At 40.5% G+C, this 19,274-nt stretch overlaps 1 protein-coding gene across 2 annotated transcripts in view; it reads right to left on the bottom strand.

Annotated features, from left to right (window-relative positions):
* The window catches only part of arhgef6 (Rac/Cdc42 guanine nucleotide exchange factor (GEF) 6), an 89,024-nt gene that overhangs the window by 36,711 nt on the left and 33,039 nt on the right, over positions 1–19,274 (bottom strand). For both annotated transcript variants that reach the window (XM_060927791.1, XM_060927792.1), the window contains exons 4-8: positions 17,758–17,873; positions 17,447–17,651; positions 6,847–6,917; positions 6,507–6,601; positions 4,309–4,404 (exon numbers count right to left, since the gene is read on the bottom strand). In XM_060927791.1, coding sequence (XP_060783774.1) covers positions 4,309–4,404; positions 6,507–6,601; positions 6,847–6,917; positions 17,447–17,651; positions 17,758–17,873 — 583 coding nt within the window. The remainder of the gene's footprint in view (positions 1–4,308; positions 4,405–6,506; positions 6,602–6,846; positions 6,918–17,446; positions 17,652–17,757; positions 17,874–19,274) is intronic.

Here is a 19,274-nt window from a genome sequence, read left to right as displayed (position 1 = left end):
TAAAGATTTGAAAGTTTTATGCCTCACATGTGGCCTAACATATATAAGAGCTGTATTTTTGAGATTTGTAATAAGGGTTATGTTTTAAAGGCAAATACCACTAGCAAGTTCACACTAATAAAAACTTTGGCAATAATGTTTTTTATATGTATATTACACACACACACACACACACACACACACACACACACACACACACACACACACGCACGCACACACACGCACACACACGCACACACAGTACTGTGCAAAAGTCTTAGACACCCTATTTTGTTTTTCATACAAACTTAATGACTTCTACATTATTGAGTCAGTACAAAAACATTTTAGAGTCCAAACATTTGTTTTCCAGCACAAAATTAAATGTTACAGAAAAATAAATGTTTGTACCTCATCTCATCTCATCATCTCTAGCCGCTTTATCCTGTTCTACAGGGTCGCAGGCAAGCTGGAGCCTATCCCAGCTGACTACGGGCGAAAGGCGGGGTACACCCTGGACAAGTCGCCAGGTCATCACAGGGCTGACACAGACACAGACAACCATTCACACTCACATTCACACCTACGGTCAATTTAGAGTCACCAGTTAACCTAACCTGCATGTCTTTGGACTGTGGGGGAAACCGGAGCACCCGGAGGAAACCCACGCGGACACAGGGAGAACATGCAAACTCCGCACAGAAAGGCCCTCGCCGGCCACGGGGCTCGAACCCAGGACCTTCTTGCTGTGAGGTGACAGCGCTAACCACTACACCACCATGCCGCCCTTAACAGAGCACTTTTCAGATTAAAAAAGAAAACATAATGAAGGCTGCTGGGTTTTGGTGCAAAATTAAGAAGTAAATGTGACAGTCAAAGTGTCCAGAAGAACTGTAGCTGGTTCTGTAAGATGCTCAGTAAAACCTACAGCTCATTTCCTTATAAAACTGCACTCAGTGTACCTCAGACTATGATTTATTTTTAAAGCGAAGGGTCGTCTGACACCAAATATTGACTCTGTTTCATTTATTGTGGCTGATTGCTGTTTATAGTATTTTTTTAATGTTGAAACATTTCATTTAATTATTTTAAGCCATTTTTGGTCTACAGCATTTCTTTACATGTACTGAAGACTTTTGCACAGTACTATGTGTGTGTGTTTTTATATATTAACAGTTATTCCACGAAATCAAGTCGTACTTGAGCTGATAGTCAACCAGGCGCATAACACCAAGTTGGCTATAAGCCCTGTACGACGAGACTGAGTGGAATAACTGTTTTATTCTATCCACATTCACTGGATTTTCAGAAAGAGCATTTTTTATTTTAACTTTTTGGAAAATTCGATAAATAAAAACTTTATACAAAATGTCCGACAAAATCACTTCCACTTAGAATGTAAACAAACCAGAAAAATGACAGTAGCAATTTCTGGAAAAGGCTATAATAATAATTTTTGAAAAATAAAAAAGGATACGTTCTTACCATCAAATATTTTTATTCCATATTTTGTTGCTTTTTTGGGGGACGGTTTGTTTTTGAGTAGAGTTTTTATTTTGTCCTCGGTTGGTTCAGCAACACACACTGCCATTTTGTTTTTCTCTACTCATGGTATATGAGCTGATAGCCTAGTAGTAGAGTAGCCAAATCAGAGCGCGCGATTGCTCATATCCAGTGAATGTGGACAGAGATATGTATATATAATGTTGCCATAGAGTTGAGCATGGCGGAAAAACCTCTATGATGCTATTGTAGACACTGTATTCTCCATTCACTGGACCATTATTGCTCGATTACATTAATATAGATAAGGCCACACCAATTCAATTAGTTGGTTCTCGGAATCGCCGCTTGAAGAAAATACAAAATGAAAAAAAAAAAAAAATCGAAATCAAACTCCCGCCAACAGAAAAGGTCACGTGACGTGAGGTCACGTGACATCGAAAACCAATCAAATCGCCCCTTTCACTTTCGATAAAGATGTGGAAGAAACATGCCCGTGGAGGGGAGTCCTACAAGGACTGTGTTTGTGATTGTTAGGATATTCAATGAACAGAAGCATAAAATCTTTGACAGGTGTGTTGAAATTCTGTTTACTGGTTTGCCTGTATTGTTTGGTCTATTTCCACCGCTAATTTTACCATCAAAGCATTTTTTAAATTTTATTTTTATTTCGCCCGCTTGCTTCATATTTTTCCTGAAAAAATCCGAGAACCAACTACCGTATTTTTGGGACTATAAGGCGCACTTAAAACCCTTAAATTTTCTCAGAAATTGACAGTGCGCCTTATAATCCAGCGCGCCTTATGTATGATTACTTGTTGTGCTTACTGACCGATTTTATGTGGTACAATGCGCTCAAAAATTTGTCGAAATGTGTAAGTACGACTTTGGTAAGCAACGCTCCACTCAATGGATATTCGGAACATTACGGTAGGCTGTCACACTACCTGATCGGCCCCGTAACAGGACCCCTGAGCAGTCTACAAGACTGCTTGACTAATGTCTAAACTAGAAGTGCATTCATGTAAGGCAGCCCGGGCCCGGAGTACACGCTAGCAACAATAAACCAATCAGAGAACAGTATTTAGTACGCTTACCCCCGCCACTTTTTATACGTAATACGTACTGTGCTTCAACATTATATTACAGTACATTTGTGTGTATGTAAAAGGACCCCCAAAATGGCACCTGTTAAGAGGCATGCTTACGAAGCGGGTTTCAAACTCCAAGCTATCAGCTGGAAGAGGAATGAATCAATAATGGCCCTTTTCCACTACCCTTTTTCAGCTCACTTCAGCTCGCTTCAGCCCGACACGGCTCGCATTTCGACTACCAAAAACCAGCACGACTCAGCTCGCTTCAGCTCTGCTTAGCCCCTAAAACTCGCACCGTTTTGGAGTGGGGCTGAAGCGAGCCAAGCCGTGCCGACTGAGGCTGGGGGCGTGAGCAGACACTCCCCTGTGCACTGATTGGTGAGGAGGAGTGTCCTCACATGCCCACACACGCCCCGCGAGCGCGCTGGGATCTGTAAACACCGCAAACCCGGAAGAATAATAATTACGAATTAAGAGAATTTCTGAAGCCTTATGCGCCTCGCCTCATCTATACGCTCTTGCCAGTATCTGTTGGCGTTGTCGGTGACAACAAGCCACAGCACCAAGACCAGCAACACTAACGACTCCATGTCCTCCATGTTTATTGTTTACTCTCCGGGTCGTGAGACTACCGCTTAAAAGATCACTGAATCAGTGACATACAGAGCATCGTGGACGAGTTCGCGGAGCGCAAGGCTCGTCGTATGCCCTTCAAATAATGCGCGCAGTAGGCTATTGATGTTTTATTATGAGCCATGTACAGTATGTCGCCTAATGTTTTTTTGTTTCTGAGTTACATGTTCGTTTGAAGGACTTAATGTACAAAATAACATAGTTGCACCCCGTAGTGTTGAAATTGGTAAACACAGTGCATTCAGTGAGGTTTGCACCGCCCTCCTTTTATTTCTGACTCTTCCTGTCACCGTTGCAACCTCTGAGCGCTCATTCGTATGCCCTTCAAATAATGTGCGCAGTATAGGCTATTGATGTTTTATTATGAGCCATGTACAGTATCCTAATGTTTTTTGTTTCTGAGTTACATGTTCGTTTGAAGGACTTGATGTACTAAATAACATAGTTGCACCCGGTAGTGTTGAAATTGGTAAACACCGCAGTTGCGGACATTTTGTAGCCTAAAATGATGTTATGATAAGCTTTAATAAAGGGCCTGGTCATTTGCCCCGCCCCCGGCCCGGCTCTGACTTGTTTCGCCACTGTCACTGATGTCACTGTTTGCGCTGCTTAACGACATCACATGACGTCCACCCACTTTCGCTAACTCCACCCAATGTGTCCACCCACTTCCAGCCAGCACGGTTCAGCGCGGTTGTAGTCGAAATGCAACTCCAACAGCCCCGCTCAGCCCGACTCAGCACGGCACGGCTCAGCCGCGTTTGTAGTGGAAAAGCGGCATAAGTGAGTGTATTTTTCTGTACTGGTGTTTGTTGTTACAACTGAGTGGAATAAAGTTTGACTTACCGGACTACACTGTTTTGCTTAATGCGCCTTACAATTCGGTGCGCCTTATGTGTGAACATAGACACGTTAATTCACAGTGCGCCATATAATCCAGTGCGCCTTATCACCCGAAAAATACGGTAATTAAATTGGTGTGGCCTAACATGCTAATATCAATCAGCACAGATGACTTTTCCAAACAGACAATGAGGTACAAGCATGACAATTTGTCAGTACATCATTATGCATGGGTAATGTATAGGTCGAAACTCACTTGCTACATTCCTCCAAAGCCGCACAGAGTCCCTGTTGGAAAGTGAGTATTTCCTCCAAGTTCCCACATAAACTGCTGCTCTCTACACTTGAAATCCTGTACAGTGAACATACACGGTTTTCAGAAACTGAAAAAGCTCAGATAGTAAATGGATTACACAGAGGCATATGATGATGATGATTGGTTTTATATCACAGCATTACTGAATTCCTGAATCTGACTGGTCAGTAGATGTTGATTTGTTGTCTAGAACAGCATGGCTCGGACAGTGATTCCAACCGCAGGGCAAATCGCAGTATTATGTAAATGCCCTCTTTCTATTAGATTATTGTTTCTTTAGTAACACCTAATAGAGGAACTTGTATAGTGGTATAAAAAGCATGCGTAATTACTGACATGCTACAGTGTTTTTGGAAGGAGTCCGTGCTTTAGACCACTCGGAAGTAAAGCTGTAGCGTTATGACTTTCCATGCCCTTGATATATTAGCTTAACATATAGTATCATCCACGGATGACTCGGAATTGTGCATTAACTGCATTCGGACTCGTAAACTGGAGATGACAACTCGGATTTTTTCTTTATTTTTTTGTAACATGCCATCATAATTTGGCATAAGATATTTATATCTACATTAATTTTTATACTAATTTCGTGCAAGAGAATGCACATTCACCTGTTCATATATCACGTTCAGGAACAAACTAATGTTAATGGTGCTAAAATGCCTAGAGAGAAGCCCCTAGGATTGTCCGCTTTGCTTATACAGACTTCTTATGCAGTGGGAAAAAAATGCACTGTTATGTGTTCCATATGTAGAAGAACTATCGAGGAGACGACCTCGAACTTCAATCGTCATTTGGTAAGACTCCACCCAAAGTAGTAAGAGACACGCTATGTTCATTGCTCTGTTGATAGCGGGGATTGCTTGCTGACAGATAACCAGGGCTTTGAACCGGTTCAAGGAACGAAAACGAAAACCGGGAACTTTTTCTATTTCACATGGAACAGAAACGAAACCAGAAACTTTATTATTTTTTATGTTCCGGAACAGAAACGCTTATTAAAAATAATGGTAACCGGTTAATACCAGTTTTTATTTCGTTCCTCAAAGTTTCCGTAGCCTACAAATAAAAAAGTCATTCTTCTCCTGCCCAAGTTTCTATGACCCGCTGGGGTTCACTTCCTGTGTGACGTTCGCTGACTGAATGGAGAGAGCGGGAGGGTGGACTACTATCACGTCTCCACATCTTAAATAAGAGGTAAATATTGCAGTCTATCGTTATTCGAAAACATCAATTTCAAACACGATATCAATATATTTGTCCACGTTAATGAGAGGCTCGCGAACATTAAATGACGTTAACCTCTGTTAGCCTATCAATGCATAGGGCCTGACTAGCCTTTGGTAACACACTAAACGAATTCTCTTTCATTTTTGGCACTTTTTCAGTTTGTGTAGATGGGAAGACATACTGAGAATCCAAATCGCCAACATTTGAAATAATAATTGTTTTGAATTATTTCTTGTCTTATTTAATGAAGGCTGTAATAGAATTAGCCTACATTTGGCTTAAGCTGGATGAGACAGAGACATAATTTTATAGCCATTTGTTAAACAGCTGACAGGGAACGTAATTAACCGTTCCGGGAACGAAATTTTTTTGTTCTAACCGGTTCGGGAACGTCTATTTAATGGTGGAACCCAAAACCGGAAACGTTACAATTCCGTTTCTGTTCGGAACGAACCAATAGGAAAAAAAATTCTGGTTCAAAGCCCTGCAGATAACTAGCGAGTGTTAACCCTCTCTCATGTTATTTGCCCTGTTGATAGTGGGCGGGGCTTGCTGAGTGATGAACAAGCTTTTTATCTGTAGCCTATTAACTAAAACGGGGCAGTCGAGCAGTAACGTTAGTCCAACACAGTAGCAGAGACACTTTCACATAAAGGCAGCAACAGCCAGCGTCAAATGGTGCGGTTGGGGTTTTGTTCTCGGACTCAACTCGAAATTTTCTTTAATGACTTGGACTTGAACGCTGGGGACCCGAAACTGGACTTGGACTCGACGTTTAGTGACTCGACTACAGCACTGACCCAAAAGCAACAGGTCCAGGTAACCGTGTAGCAATTTTTAAACACAACCTTCAATAAATAAGTTACATATTAAATGTTGTAACCTCTTGGTAAGGTCTTGCTTACTTGTCACTACCCTGTAGAGGTCGCAGGTAGCAGGTGAGAACCGTCTGGAGCTCTTTTACAAACTCGCGCTCGTACTCCAGGATGTCTTGCACCACCTAAAACACAACCACAACAACATCACAAGCATGCGGTCTTTCCTCAGAAGCCTGCAACTGCCTGGGGATAGATTAGGGATAAAATTAGCTCATATTTTAAGTTGTTCAAATTCTGTAAAGCTGCTTTGCAACAATGTTTATTGTTAAAAGTGCTATACAAATAAACTTGACTTGACTTGAACTCCTTTGATCTGACCTTATATCCAGATACGACCAGATTTGTGCACTCAGTTGAGAGAACTTACCACATTATAGTAGTTTTTGGTCAGCTGTGGAACATCGAACCCCTTCACAGCTTTCGGGGAGATTGGTTTCTCTGGAGAGAAGAAAAAAAAAAACTTGCAGAATAAAGAAATATTGAAAAAAAAACATTTAAAGGGGATCTGAAGGCAAATTTTTAATGATCAAAATTCTGTTTCTCATTTTATTAAATATCGGAATGCATTTTTGATAGCTATTTTGTCACTGCTATAGCAAGTTATGAGTGTTTAAAATATGCTCTGTAATATATCAGTCCATATGTCAAAGCAATGGCCGTAAATGAGATTCGTTGAGACCTGTGCGAGACATCGTAGGACGGAAGTAAAACGTACAGCAGAAATCAAACCCTGTGTCCGAAATCACTCACTTCTTCACTACTCCCTACTCCCTATCTAGGGAATTACTATATAGAGGACTATACAGTGAGCTCATTGGTAAAATGAAAAAACGCTTTCGGACACTAGTCCGTCGCGCCGTTATTTACGTCATTATTGTCGCACAATTAAAACGTACCAGATCAGTCGGCTGGTGGGTTTTCAAAATAATAAATACATGCATGTATTTTTGTGATAAATCCATATTATACTGAGTGTATTTCCCACATTAATCAATACAAAATACCTGCATCTTTCAGTTCTTTTAAATCAAGGCTGAATACTTTCTTCTTTGCCGCTGCCTTTTATTAAATCAAATTTGAGACTTTTAATTTGATCTCTTTCAGCGTGACCACAATGCATGATGGGATATATTGCTTTGGTTAGTGACCATCGGTTGTACACTACTTTTCGTGATGCATTGTGGGATACTTTGAGTGCACTATATAGGGTGTAAATAATCCTCACTAAGGTTTTAGACAGCACTACAAAATGGCATCCTCACTATATAGTGCCCTGTATAGTGAGTAGGGAGCGATTTCAGACACTTGAAAGTGACCAACATCTGCCAACGCTATCAAAAGACACGCGCCCTCTTTCGAATGCTGATGTAATCAAGCTGGAAGTTTTGTTTGTTTTGATAGCAATCAGGAAAGTTTGAAAAAAGCAGGCAGTAATCATTTAAACTCGTTTTTGTGCAATATTTCGTTTGGAAAACAGTTTTCAAAATGGCGGCGCTGACGCCTGGCTGACACGTCACATTTCGAAGTCTCACACAAGTCTCATGAAGATCACGCAGATAAGCGACGCCTGCCGTGGACCAAACGAACTAAATTCAACATGGCTAAAAACCAAATAGGCTGATAAGTGTAACATTTAATTGCAATTAGTTCCCGATACAAGTCATGATATAAGGTTACTAAAACTGAAAACGTAATTGAATAACACGTTAATTAAGAAATAAAGCAAGTTTAAAAATGACTTCAGTTCTCCTTTAAGATGAACACAAGCAATGTGGTCAATATTATTATTAATGAAGATTATTGTAATTCATAGCAATCATATTAATAATAGCAGCAAAGAGTCAAAGCATTCTTGCATTTATGGCCAGCAGTGTTTGGTCACTACAATATCCAGCATGCATTATGCAAAATCGTTTTTAAGACATTCAGGATCTTCACTGCAAATATGATTAATGATGCAGCACTTGTGAGAAAGCGCTACTAGCTAATCATAACATGGGAGGCCAGATATATCAGAACACAAATAAAAAAAATTAAAAAAATTAAAAAAATAAGTTCCACTGAAATATAACTTGTTGCACAATGCAGCTTGTGCACCCATTGTTGCAGAATGCTCGCAACATGCAACATACATGGTGTGCTAAATCCCAGAAGGTGTTACCAGAGTGGTGTTATTTGTTGTTGCTTGAAGGAAATAAATAAATATATAAGCAAACAAATAAATAAATTTATAATTTAAAAAAGGTGCTTCGGCAAATCGGAAAGGATTTAAAAATTATCCTGATGTACGTCAGTGTTACTGAGATCCAAGAGAAAATAAACTTTGCTGTCCAGCGTGTGCAGATGAGAGAGGAGATGAGCCAGACACTGCAAATCAATGACTTGGCAAGTGAAGATATCTTGAATATAGTGGATTTTATCTTGCATGTCCAATTCTAAGATCACAATACACCACATATAAGATTAAGATTAAGCCCATTTCTATTTTTTCCCTTATTTCAAGCCTGAAATTGTCTTATTCCATTGCCAGATGAATTTTCTTATTCCGAACAGTTATTTCTAGACAGAAACGTCTAATTTATAGACTATATGCCAATACAAAAAGAGAATCTGAGGCTTAAATTATTAAAGTCAAACAAACGCCAAAAAGAAACACGGTTTGCTGATCACAACAAGTGCCCTGATGTACCTTACGCATGTTTAAATTAAAAATCAACCTTTATTGTCATATTCATTTTCAAAGTCATGGCATTGCTAACAAGAGTGCTCTGAGAGCACAATATCCCCTGCTGGCAACTACGCCATAACTCTGGTACAATGTGACCAAATTGAATAAAATTGCAATATGCGTATTACCAACATATCGCAAAGAATCCTGTCAAGTTTTGTGAAATTCCTCCAAAAATTGTGAGAGGACTTGATTTCAGAAGGTGAGGACCCTTCCCGGGATGGACAGATGGACATTGCCACGACATAATCCCCCTCACTTTCAGCCAGCGGCGAATAAAAATTGTGAGGGAAGTTGATTTCAGAAAGCAAGCACACCTTGATGAAATTGTTAACAAACTTGTACTTTGGCAATCACGGGCATAACTCTGGTAAAATTTGCCCAAATTAAATGAAAATTCAATTTGCATATAACGGTCATATAACAAAGCCTTTTGCCAAGTTTGGTGAAATTCCTCCACAAATTGTGAGAGGAATTGATTTCAGAAGAACGTACACCCTCATGAAGTGTCAAAGTACAAGTTATTTAATCAAGGGTCAAAACTCTGGTAAAATTTTCACAAGCGAAATTAAATCACAATCTGCGTATTACCATCATATAACAAGGCCTTTTGCCAAGCTTCGAGAAATTCATCCAAAAATTGTGAGAGGAGTCGATGTCAGAAGGAAAACACACTCTCATGAAATTGTCAAATTATAATTTTTGTTAAATCAAGGGCTGTAACTCTGGTAAAATGCGACCCGATTTAACGAAATTACAATATGCACACTAAAGACATAGAACAAAGAATCCTGCCAAGTTTCGTGAAATTCCTCCAAAAATTGTGAGAGGAGTTGATGTCAGAAGGTGAGCAACCTTCCCGGGACAGATGGACATCGCCACGACATAATCCCCCTTTGGGCCTTTCAGCCAGCGGGGGATAAAAAAAATTGGTTTACCTGGATGCAACCATTTGCACTGAAACCAGATATCTGCCTGTGACGTGACCGGTACACTAATACACCGTTGTCCTTAGTAACACAGAGCCATCAAGTAAAAGCTTGTAATTCTTGTATTGACACAGATACTCGTAAACAGTCCTGTTCCCATAGCAACAGGATTTTTGACATCTAAAAATATCGCTTTTCTCAGTGAATAAAAACAAACAAAAGCATGTTCCATAAACTGATCAATGATCGGGCTTATTTTTACACCCGAATGCTTCACACTCGGCATCTTTAGGGTTGTTTACACCAATTTAAAAGTGAAGTGTCCACAAGATCCACCAACCTCGGTGAGTCATGTGGCGTGTAAGTGACGTCACAATCTCGGATTCTCTCATGTAATTTGTACTCCGAGTGCGATATTTGAACCTCAGACAGAGTCAGATGTCAGCGCTCAGGGACATTGTTTTTCTTTTAAAATAAAATGTGTATACAGGTACAAATATGAACAAGTGAACACTTAAACATGTCCTGAATGGATATTATCTGTTAGTATAAAGGAGTTTATTGGGGGGGGGGGGGGGGGGGGGTTATTAATCTTTAGGTGTTTAGAAATGTACTTAATGGCCTTATATTTGTGATAAACTAATCTCAATAAGATATTCAATAACTGTTTTTCCTTTGTTCAAGATATCTTCACTTGTTAAAATATATTTTATTGCAGTATAGCTTTACCTGCTCATCCTCAGAACAGAACTGGAGCTGAACTAAATTAAAGGTAACTTGCTGAATTAGTTTTTGGCTTGAACATGTCCGTGAAGGTTCTCAGTCATCCAGGTCATCGTAAACCGTAGGTGCTCAAGAAGGCAACTGGACTTGCTTGAAATTCCTGAAGATGTTTCACCCTTTCATCCGAAAGGCTTCTTCAGTTCTGTCTGACGAGTGGAGAGTTCCAGGTATTTAACCTCTAGTGGACCGAAAGCAACCCTAAAGAGAGTCATTGAGGTCACATGGTTTGGCAGAAATTGTTCCACCCTGAGGACAGAATACCCAGACACAAACAGGACAACGTAGTGTACGCAATTCAATGCAGTGAGGAATGCACGGACCTGTACATTGGGGAATCGAAACAACTGCTTCACAAGCGCATGGTTCAACACAGGAGAACCAGTTCCTCAGGCCAGGACTCTGCAGTCTGTCTTCATCTCAATAACAAAGGACACTCATTTCAGGACTGCAATGTATGCATTCCAGCCAGAGAAGACCAGTGGTTTGAAAGAGGAGTACAAGAAGGCATCTTCGGTGGGGTTTACATTAGACCGTATCAGCGGATCATCAGATTAACGTTTTTAAAACGATTAACATGCACACAGCAACACCAATACACGATTCGCCTGCACACAGCAACGCCAATACACGGATATGCTCGGCTCTGCAGGCATCCTGCGCTCCAAATCACTCCGCCCTGAACAGCGAGTGCCCTCTGGAGGGTGCGCACTCCGGCCCTGCGCAGCTCACAGAGCGCGCGAGTGAAGTGCACGAGCAGTAATTCGGGACTGAGCCGCTGTGTGTGTGCTCTCAGTGCATATCGGGTATGCGCGTCACTTACCACTTGCAAGTGGAAGGATGGCAAGCCTAAAGACAATCATAACTACACAATGGGCAGTATTTGCATCAGTATTTTCATACTTTTATACTCTTTAACAAAAGGTGATACAAGGCGGAAGTCCGCGCCGTTTTTCAGCAGTCGTGTCACATGACCAACGCCAGCGAATCAGGAAGGTGGAGGTCACAGTGACGTTGTCCAATGACGACGCCAGCTAGAGCTCAGCACAGCGTATCCGCGTATCTCAATGTTTACACAGCACTGGACCAGACACGATCTGGATTGAATATGTGGACGCTGGCGGATTCCCGTTTCCCGGCGTTTTAATGTAAACGGACAGTGCATCCGCGAAGAAAACGAGACAGATACGGTCTAATGTAAACTTGGCCTTCGTCAACCTGGAACGACCATCACTGAACAAACGAGGTGGTCTGAGACACCACTTATCAGCCACCTATAATGCAGTCCTTGGTATGCTTCCCAGAAAACTGAATACACATCCACACCAAAACTCAGACGCACATGATGGCAGAGAGAGCCAACAATCCACAGATCACCCTAACAACTCTTTAGGCTGCTCACACTCGGCCTCCAGTGACCCTAACAACTTACAGGATGGCTGAGAGGGTCAACAACCCATGTGACCTCAACGACTCTCCTTTCCTTAGGGCTGCTTTTGGTCCACTAGGACAGAGGTGGATAAAGTACCCAACTTCATACTTAAGTCATAAATACAGATCTCACTGGTCAAATGTTACTCCGATACAAGTGAAAGCTGTCCAGTCAAATTTTTACTTAAAGTACTTGCTTTTAAAAATACTTACATATTAAAAGTACATTTTCTGTCAACGCACTGTTGTATTATTGTTACATCGCTTATAATACCTAATGCCATTACCAAGGACAGAAATGTGAATTCACAAAATGAACGCATGCTGTGCATCATGGTGGTTTAACGTTAAGCTAGCTAGTCAGTGAAACTCCACCTGACATGCTAGCAAACTCTTTTCAAACTCGAAATTCATATTGGGTAGCTAACGCTACTAGAAAAGAAAGATTTCTACATTGTTTATTTGGTAAGATTATGCTAAAACGTATTTCTGAAAGGACTTCAGATAAGTTAACGTTATTCATGTTAGCATAACCAGGGCTGCCAACTTTTGATTTTTGGGGGTGGAGGGGTGTCGACGGCAAAGTTTTTCCGCACACCACGCAGTAAGTGGGAATTTTGTATTCAGTTTGATATTCACTTGTCCCCCTGCATTCTGGTGTTTTGTTTGTGGGTCGTCCAGCTGGAGATGGACAATTGGGGGGGGGGGGAGATTTTGGATTTAGTAGATGTTCCTGCATTCTGGTGGATTTTTGGAGTGGCCTGCTGTGCCATACCTACATTCTTACACACCCTGACTTGCCAGGCCTTCAGCTTGTGGCCAACAAAAGCACCAAGTTTTGGCTTAAAAGCCCCCACACTAGAAAACTACAGATGACTGCCAATGTTCCTGTAGCCCTATAGACCTGTGTTTCAGATTTAAAGGCAAGTTCATGTTTGAAAATATTTCATCAGCTAAGCCTAAACACCTTCTGAATTGAAACTAAATGTTAAGTTTTTAATAACTGTTGCAAAAAATAAGATTGTCCCTCACTGACTATTCATTATGCATTTAAGGGCTTTCCCCACCACTGGGTTCAGCAGAAGATTGGCATGGGGAAAAATATCAACAGCAAAAGAACAAATAAAATGCTTAAACAGTAAGCAAAATGTGCATGTGCTACAAGAAACATTAAAATGATTAAGTTTGAACAGTATTGAAACACAAAAAGCTGAACCTTGGCCATAGGTGGGAATGTGCACACAAAGTTGGGCTTAAAAATTTAGGTCATACTTAAATAAGCTATATTAATATATTTCTTATTAATTCATTTCTTATCTATGTTTCTTATTAGTAATAGAGCATTCGTCAGGGCCTGTTATCTGACAAATATTCTCTACCTGTCTTGCCCTCTTTGAAACCCTGTCTCCTCAGTATATTGTTCTCTGTCTTTTTTTTTTTAATTATTCACAAGTTCAAATTCTTTGATATTACAGGTGACCATGCTTTATTTACTTTAACTGAGCAATTACATACATCATAAATAATTAAAAATAAATACCCTGTAAATAAACAATAGGTATGGTGGCTAATGGCTCTTCTTGCATTTGTAATATTATCACTTACTTGCTTTATTTTACAACATTTCCAGTATGGCTTCAAATAAAGTCATAAAGTATGATAACATACAGTAAACAAACTAAAAATGCGCCTTAATAAACGTGTGCTAAGGAGGTGCTCTCCCGTGCTGCTTGTTGGGGAAGATAGAGGCTGTGGCATGGCAGTAGGCCTATAATGATTTAGCATGCCTAGTGCATAGCTCTTGATATGGCATTAAATATTCTCACAACACTTATAGGCTAAAACGATTAAGAAACTTTATATAAGTTCATAATTACGCCAGTAACACCACACATTGGCGTGCATATGCACAAACCTGTCTGAGACACCCGTCTTCAACTCGGATACCTTCTTCTCTCTCCTCTTCCTCTAAATTGACAGTAGGCAATTATCCAACTTCCGGCGAGTGCAGCATCATTAGATGCGGCACCTACCATGGGGTGGGGTGGGGGTGGGGGGTGGGGGGGTGTACAGAAGGGAACACCTCTCTGCCTGTTTAGCCGTGTGTAAGGTGTAATTGATCAATCGCAAGTGGTTGGCGCGACGCAATGGGTAGCCTAGATCAGATAGATAAATTAGATTTTTTTTTTCTAGCGTGAGAAATCGGAGGTATGGCGTGTGAGCGTGTGAAGACAATCAAATGCGTGTGTCTCACGCTCATTGTGTGAGAGTTGGCAGCCCAGGTATAACTCCGTTTTTACACGCTAACTAACAGCGTTCAAGTTAACTAGCTATGTGTTAACGTTAGCCGTGGACAAAGCGATGGCAGCTTGGCGGGCAAATCCACAGAAAGTCATTTGACTAACCAGACTGCATAGCTACGTTTGCAACATTATCGCTAGCTCTAAAAGCACAGACAACTTCATTGCAAGCTTTCTCTTGGAATAAAATGTTTACATACCTCAATATGCCCCCACAGGTTGGACAGCAAGTTTTTGTAGGCCATGATGTGGTTTGTTTTCGACAAACAAAGCAAACATTGAAAACGAAACGTATCTTTAATCTGTACAGAAAAGTGAAACATGGGTTCTCGGTAAAGCCATGGGTGCGTGCATTCCCCAGAAGAACCGTCTCCTTCCATTCTACCATCAACTGATTGTGTTAAAGAAAGCTGCGGAGAAATAATTTAACTTGATTTTATCCAGTCTATGGACGTGACATGACCCTAGTGATTACTAATAGGCTGTCTCAGTGTCACCTGCGAAAAAAACAATCACTTTTTATAAAAAAGAAAAAACATCCACTTTCAAAGCCGCTTTGTAGTAACGAGGACCTTGATAGAAATGTAGTGGAATGAAAAGTACGATATTTGTCTTTCAAGTGTAGTGAAGTTAAAGTCATAAGTTTCCAAAAAAAAAAAAAGAACCTCAAGCAAATGTACTTCGTTACTGTCCACCTCTGCTAGAGGATAAATACCTGGAACTCACCATTAGTCAGACAGAACTAAAGAAGCCTTTCAGATGAGAGGCGAAACGTCTTCAAGAATTTCAAGCAAGTCCAGCTGCCTTCTTTAGCACCTACGGTTTTTGGCTTGAAGCATTATTTCTTTTCTATTTTTTTTTTACATGAATCAGGTGCTTAATTCAATTTATTTTGAAACCTGATTATATTTGCTTTCCTTTTAGCTTCAAGTCTAACACGGATAAACTCTGCCTGCCCCTTTCTATGCCACAGTTCTGCACAGGTGTACTCAAACAAGCACTGCACAATAATTATAAAACACATTAAAAGGAGAACTGAAGTCATTTTTAAACTTGCTTTATTTCTTAATTAACGTGTTATTCGATTTCATTTTCGATTTTAGTAACCTTATATCGTGACTCGTATTGGCAACTAATTGCAATTAAATATTATACTTATCGGCCTATTAGGTTTTTAGCCATGTTGAATTTAGTTCGTTTGGTCCATGGCAGGGCGGCACGGTGGTGTAGTGGTTAGCACTGTCGCCTCACAGCAAGAAGGTCCTGGGTTCGAGCCCCGGGGCCGGCGAGGGCCTTTCTGTGTGGAGTTTGCATGTTCTCCCTGTGTCCGCGTGGGTTTCCTCCGGGTGCTCCGGTTTCCCCCACAGTCCAAAGACATGCAGGTTAGGTTAACTGGTGACTCTAAATTGACCGTAGGTGTGAATGTGAGTGTGAATGGTTGTCTGTGTCTATGTGTCAGCCCTGTGATGACCTGGCGACTTGTCCAGGGTGTACCCCGCCTTTCGCCCGTAGTCAGCTGGGATAGGCTCCAGCTTGCCTGCGACCCTGTAGAAGGATAAAGCGGCTAGAGATAATGAGATGAGATGGTCCATGGCAGGCATCGCTTATCCACATGATGCTCACAAGACTTGTGCAAGACTTCGAAACGTGAAGTTTCTATTTTTCAAGTCCAGAAATGGCCTTATATCGACTGATATTAGAAACCACCTGCATACTTTTGAACCATATTATCGTACACGTAATTATGACCTCAATAATTATAATTTTATTTGCAAACATAATCAGGATTACTATAGGAAATCATACTTTGTCAGGACTGCTGAATTGTGGAACTTGTTGCCATCTAGTACTAAGGAAATTAACCTATTTACTACTTTTAAGATCAATTTAATTAATATTTGTCTAAGCAAGGAACTTATAGCCCTCCAGGTTAGATATTAATTTAGCTTAATATACATTTTACTCCTTTGCCATATTCTAATTTACTTGTATGTACTTTTAGAGTATATTCTTAATGTATGTAGCATTGTAGGGGGTTAGATTGCAATTGGGACGCAAGTTCTGTTTCTTTCCCCCGTCACACCCCATTTTAGTTTGAATTATTTGAGTCAATAATTGTTCCTTTTTTTTTTGTATTGTAATGTATTTTTGGTGACGAATTCATTAAAATCTAAAATAAATAAATAAATAAATAAAAAGTGTCAGCCAGGTGTCAGTGCCGCCATTTTGAAAACTGTTTTCCAAACGAAATATTGCACAAAAACAAGTTTAAATGACGATTACTGCCCACTTTTTTCAAACTTTCCTGATTGCTATCAAAACAAACAAAACTTCCGGCTTGATTACATCAGCATTCAAAACAGGACGCACACATCTTTTGACAACGTTGGCAGATGTTGGTCACTTTGATTTCCGCTGTACGTTTTACTTCCGTCCTATGATGTCTCACACAGGTCTCAGCGAATCTCGTTTACGGCCATTGCTTTGACATATGGGTTGATATATTACACAGCATATTTCAAACACTCATAACTTGCTATAGCAGTGACAAAATAGCTGTCAGAAATGCATTCCTACATTTTATAAAATGAGAAATAGAATTTTGATAATAAAAAATTTGCCTTCAGTTCCCCTTTAGAACAAGCATAATCAGCCTGCTGACCTTTTTAGAGAACTGTATCAGGGACACATGCAGGGTTGTAATGACAAATGTTTGATGAACATGACCTTAGTTTGAAAGGCTGACCATGAAGGACGGTGGACTGAACATGACCCCTCACACTGGACGAGGTTACTTACCACATGGTTTGACCTCTCGGACATAGTTGCTAGGGAACCAGCCAGTCTTGCCATTGAGTGTCCCCTCCCACCATCCGCCCTCCTCCTGCCGGGTGACGTGGATCAGCTCACCCTTGCTGAATGACAGCTCGTCCTCGTTGTTCTGCTTGAAGTTGAAGCGTGCCTTCACCACCAGCTGGCCACCTCCTCCATTTTCTGACATCTCCTGCATCCGATGGCACACAGATTATTGTACGTTTGGACATATAGGCTCATACTGAGACCTAACATTTCCTTTAGTTTAGTTCTCTTACGCTGCTCTGAGGTCTTACCACTGCTTTTGATTGTCTCCGTAAGGATTTGGACTTTGAGGTGGATGATGATGAGGTTGACAAACTAGGAGTAGAGGAGGAGCTGGACTGTGGACATGACCTCTCAGTATCACGATCTAGCAAGAGTGAGAGAGAGAGAGAGAGAGAGAGAGAGAGAGAGAGAGAGAGAGAGAGAGAGACAGACATATATAGAGAGGAGTTTTCAGAATTGGGTTGGAGCTAAATACGAAAACATAATATTTGCATTCCGTCCATGAAGAGGCAGGATTCAGAATATAATTAGTTTATCAGTTTTAAAAGAAGGCTTTTTATTTCTATTTCAAAAGATACTATTATTTCTAAAGGATACTGTAACTGAGGTGTTGGATGAGCCTTTTCAAAACATATTCTGAATTACTCTTTTAATCGAAAATTTGTTACTGAATACATTTAAGACTGTGTAGTCACCTTTATATTTACAAGCTAAGTAAGCAGATCAGTGCTTAACATTTTTCCATGATAAAATATAATCACTGCACAGCAGCCTTGAAGTACTCGAGTGCGACTCGTGCCCTAATTTTAAGGACTCGTGACTTGACTTGGACTCCGACTCATGCGTTAACTGCATTCGGACTTGTAAACTGGAGACGAGGGCTCAGATTTTTTTCTTTATTTTTTTGCAACATGCCATAATAATTTGGCATAAGATATTTCTATTTATATCTACATTATTTTTATGCTAATTTCGTGCAAGAGAATGCACATTCACCTGTTCATACGTCATGTTCAGGAACAAACCAATGTTAGCGGCACTAAAATGCCTGGAGAGATTGTCCACTTTGCTTATACAGACTTCTCGTGCAGTGGAAAAAATGCACTGCTATGTGTTCCATATGTAGAAGAACTATTCAGGAGATGATCTTCAATCGTCATTTGGTAAGATTCCACACAGAGAAGTAAGAGACACGCTATGTTCATTGCCCTGTTGATAGCGGGGCTTGCCTTTTGACCGATGAACTAGCTAGTGTTAACCCGCGCTCATGTTATTTGCCCTGTTGATAGTGGGCGGGGCTTGCTGAGTGATGAACAAGCTTTTTATCTGTAGCCTATTAACTAAAACGAGGCAGTCGAGCAGTAACGTTAGTCCAACACAGTAACAGAGACGGTTTCACATAAAGGCAGCAACAGCCAGCGTCAAATTTCAAGTCAGACTCGACTTGAAATTTTCTTTAATGAACACTGGGGGCTCGAAACTCAACTACAACACTCCTGCACAGCCTGCATGTCTTTAACCACGGAGAATGAAACATTTTCATTTTCTTATTTAAAAAAAAAGAAGACATTTTTATTATAAATGCAGCCAGTAGAAACATGATTATCTTCAGCTCATTTCAGTAGATATGCTAAAAAGCCAATACCATTAGGCTTTTGTGCGAGTACACTTTACTTCGCTTACAACAGTTAAACATACATTTGTGGGTTTCGTACCGATACAGTTATACCGCTACAGTACCGGTATAGCTGCTAGTGTGGACAGG

The sequence above is a fragment of the Neoarius graeffei genome, chromosome 8, assembly GCF_027579695.1.
Source record: "Neoarius graeffei isolate fNeoGra1 chromosome 8, fNeoGra1.pri, whole genome shotgun sequence".
Taxonomy (NCBI): Eukaryota; Metazoa; Chordata; class Actinopteri; order Siluriformes; family Ariidae; genus Neoarius; species Neoarius graeffei.
Note: the sequence above shows the minus strand (reverse complement) of the source record. Positions and strands in the feature narration are given on the sequence as shown.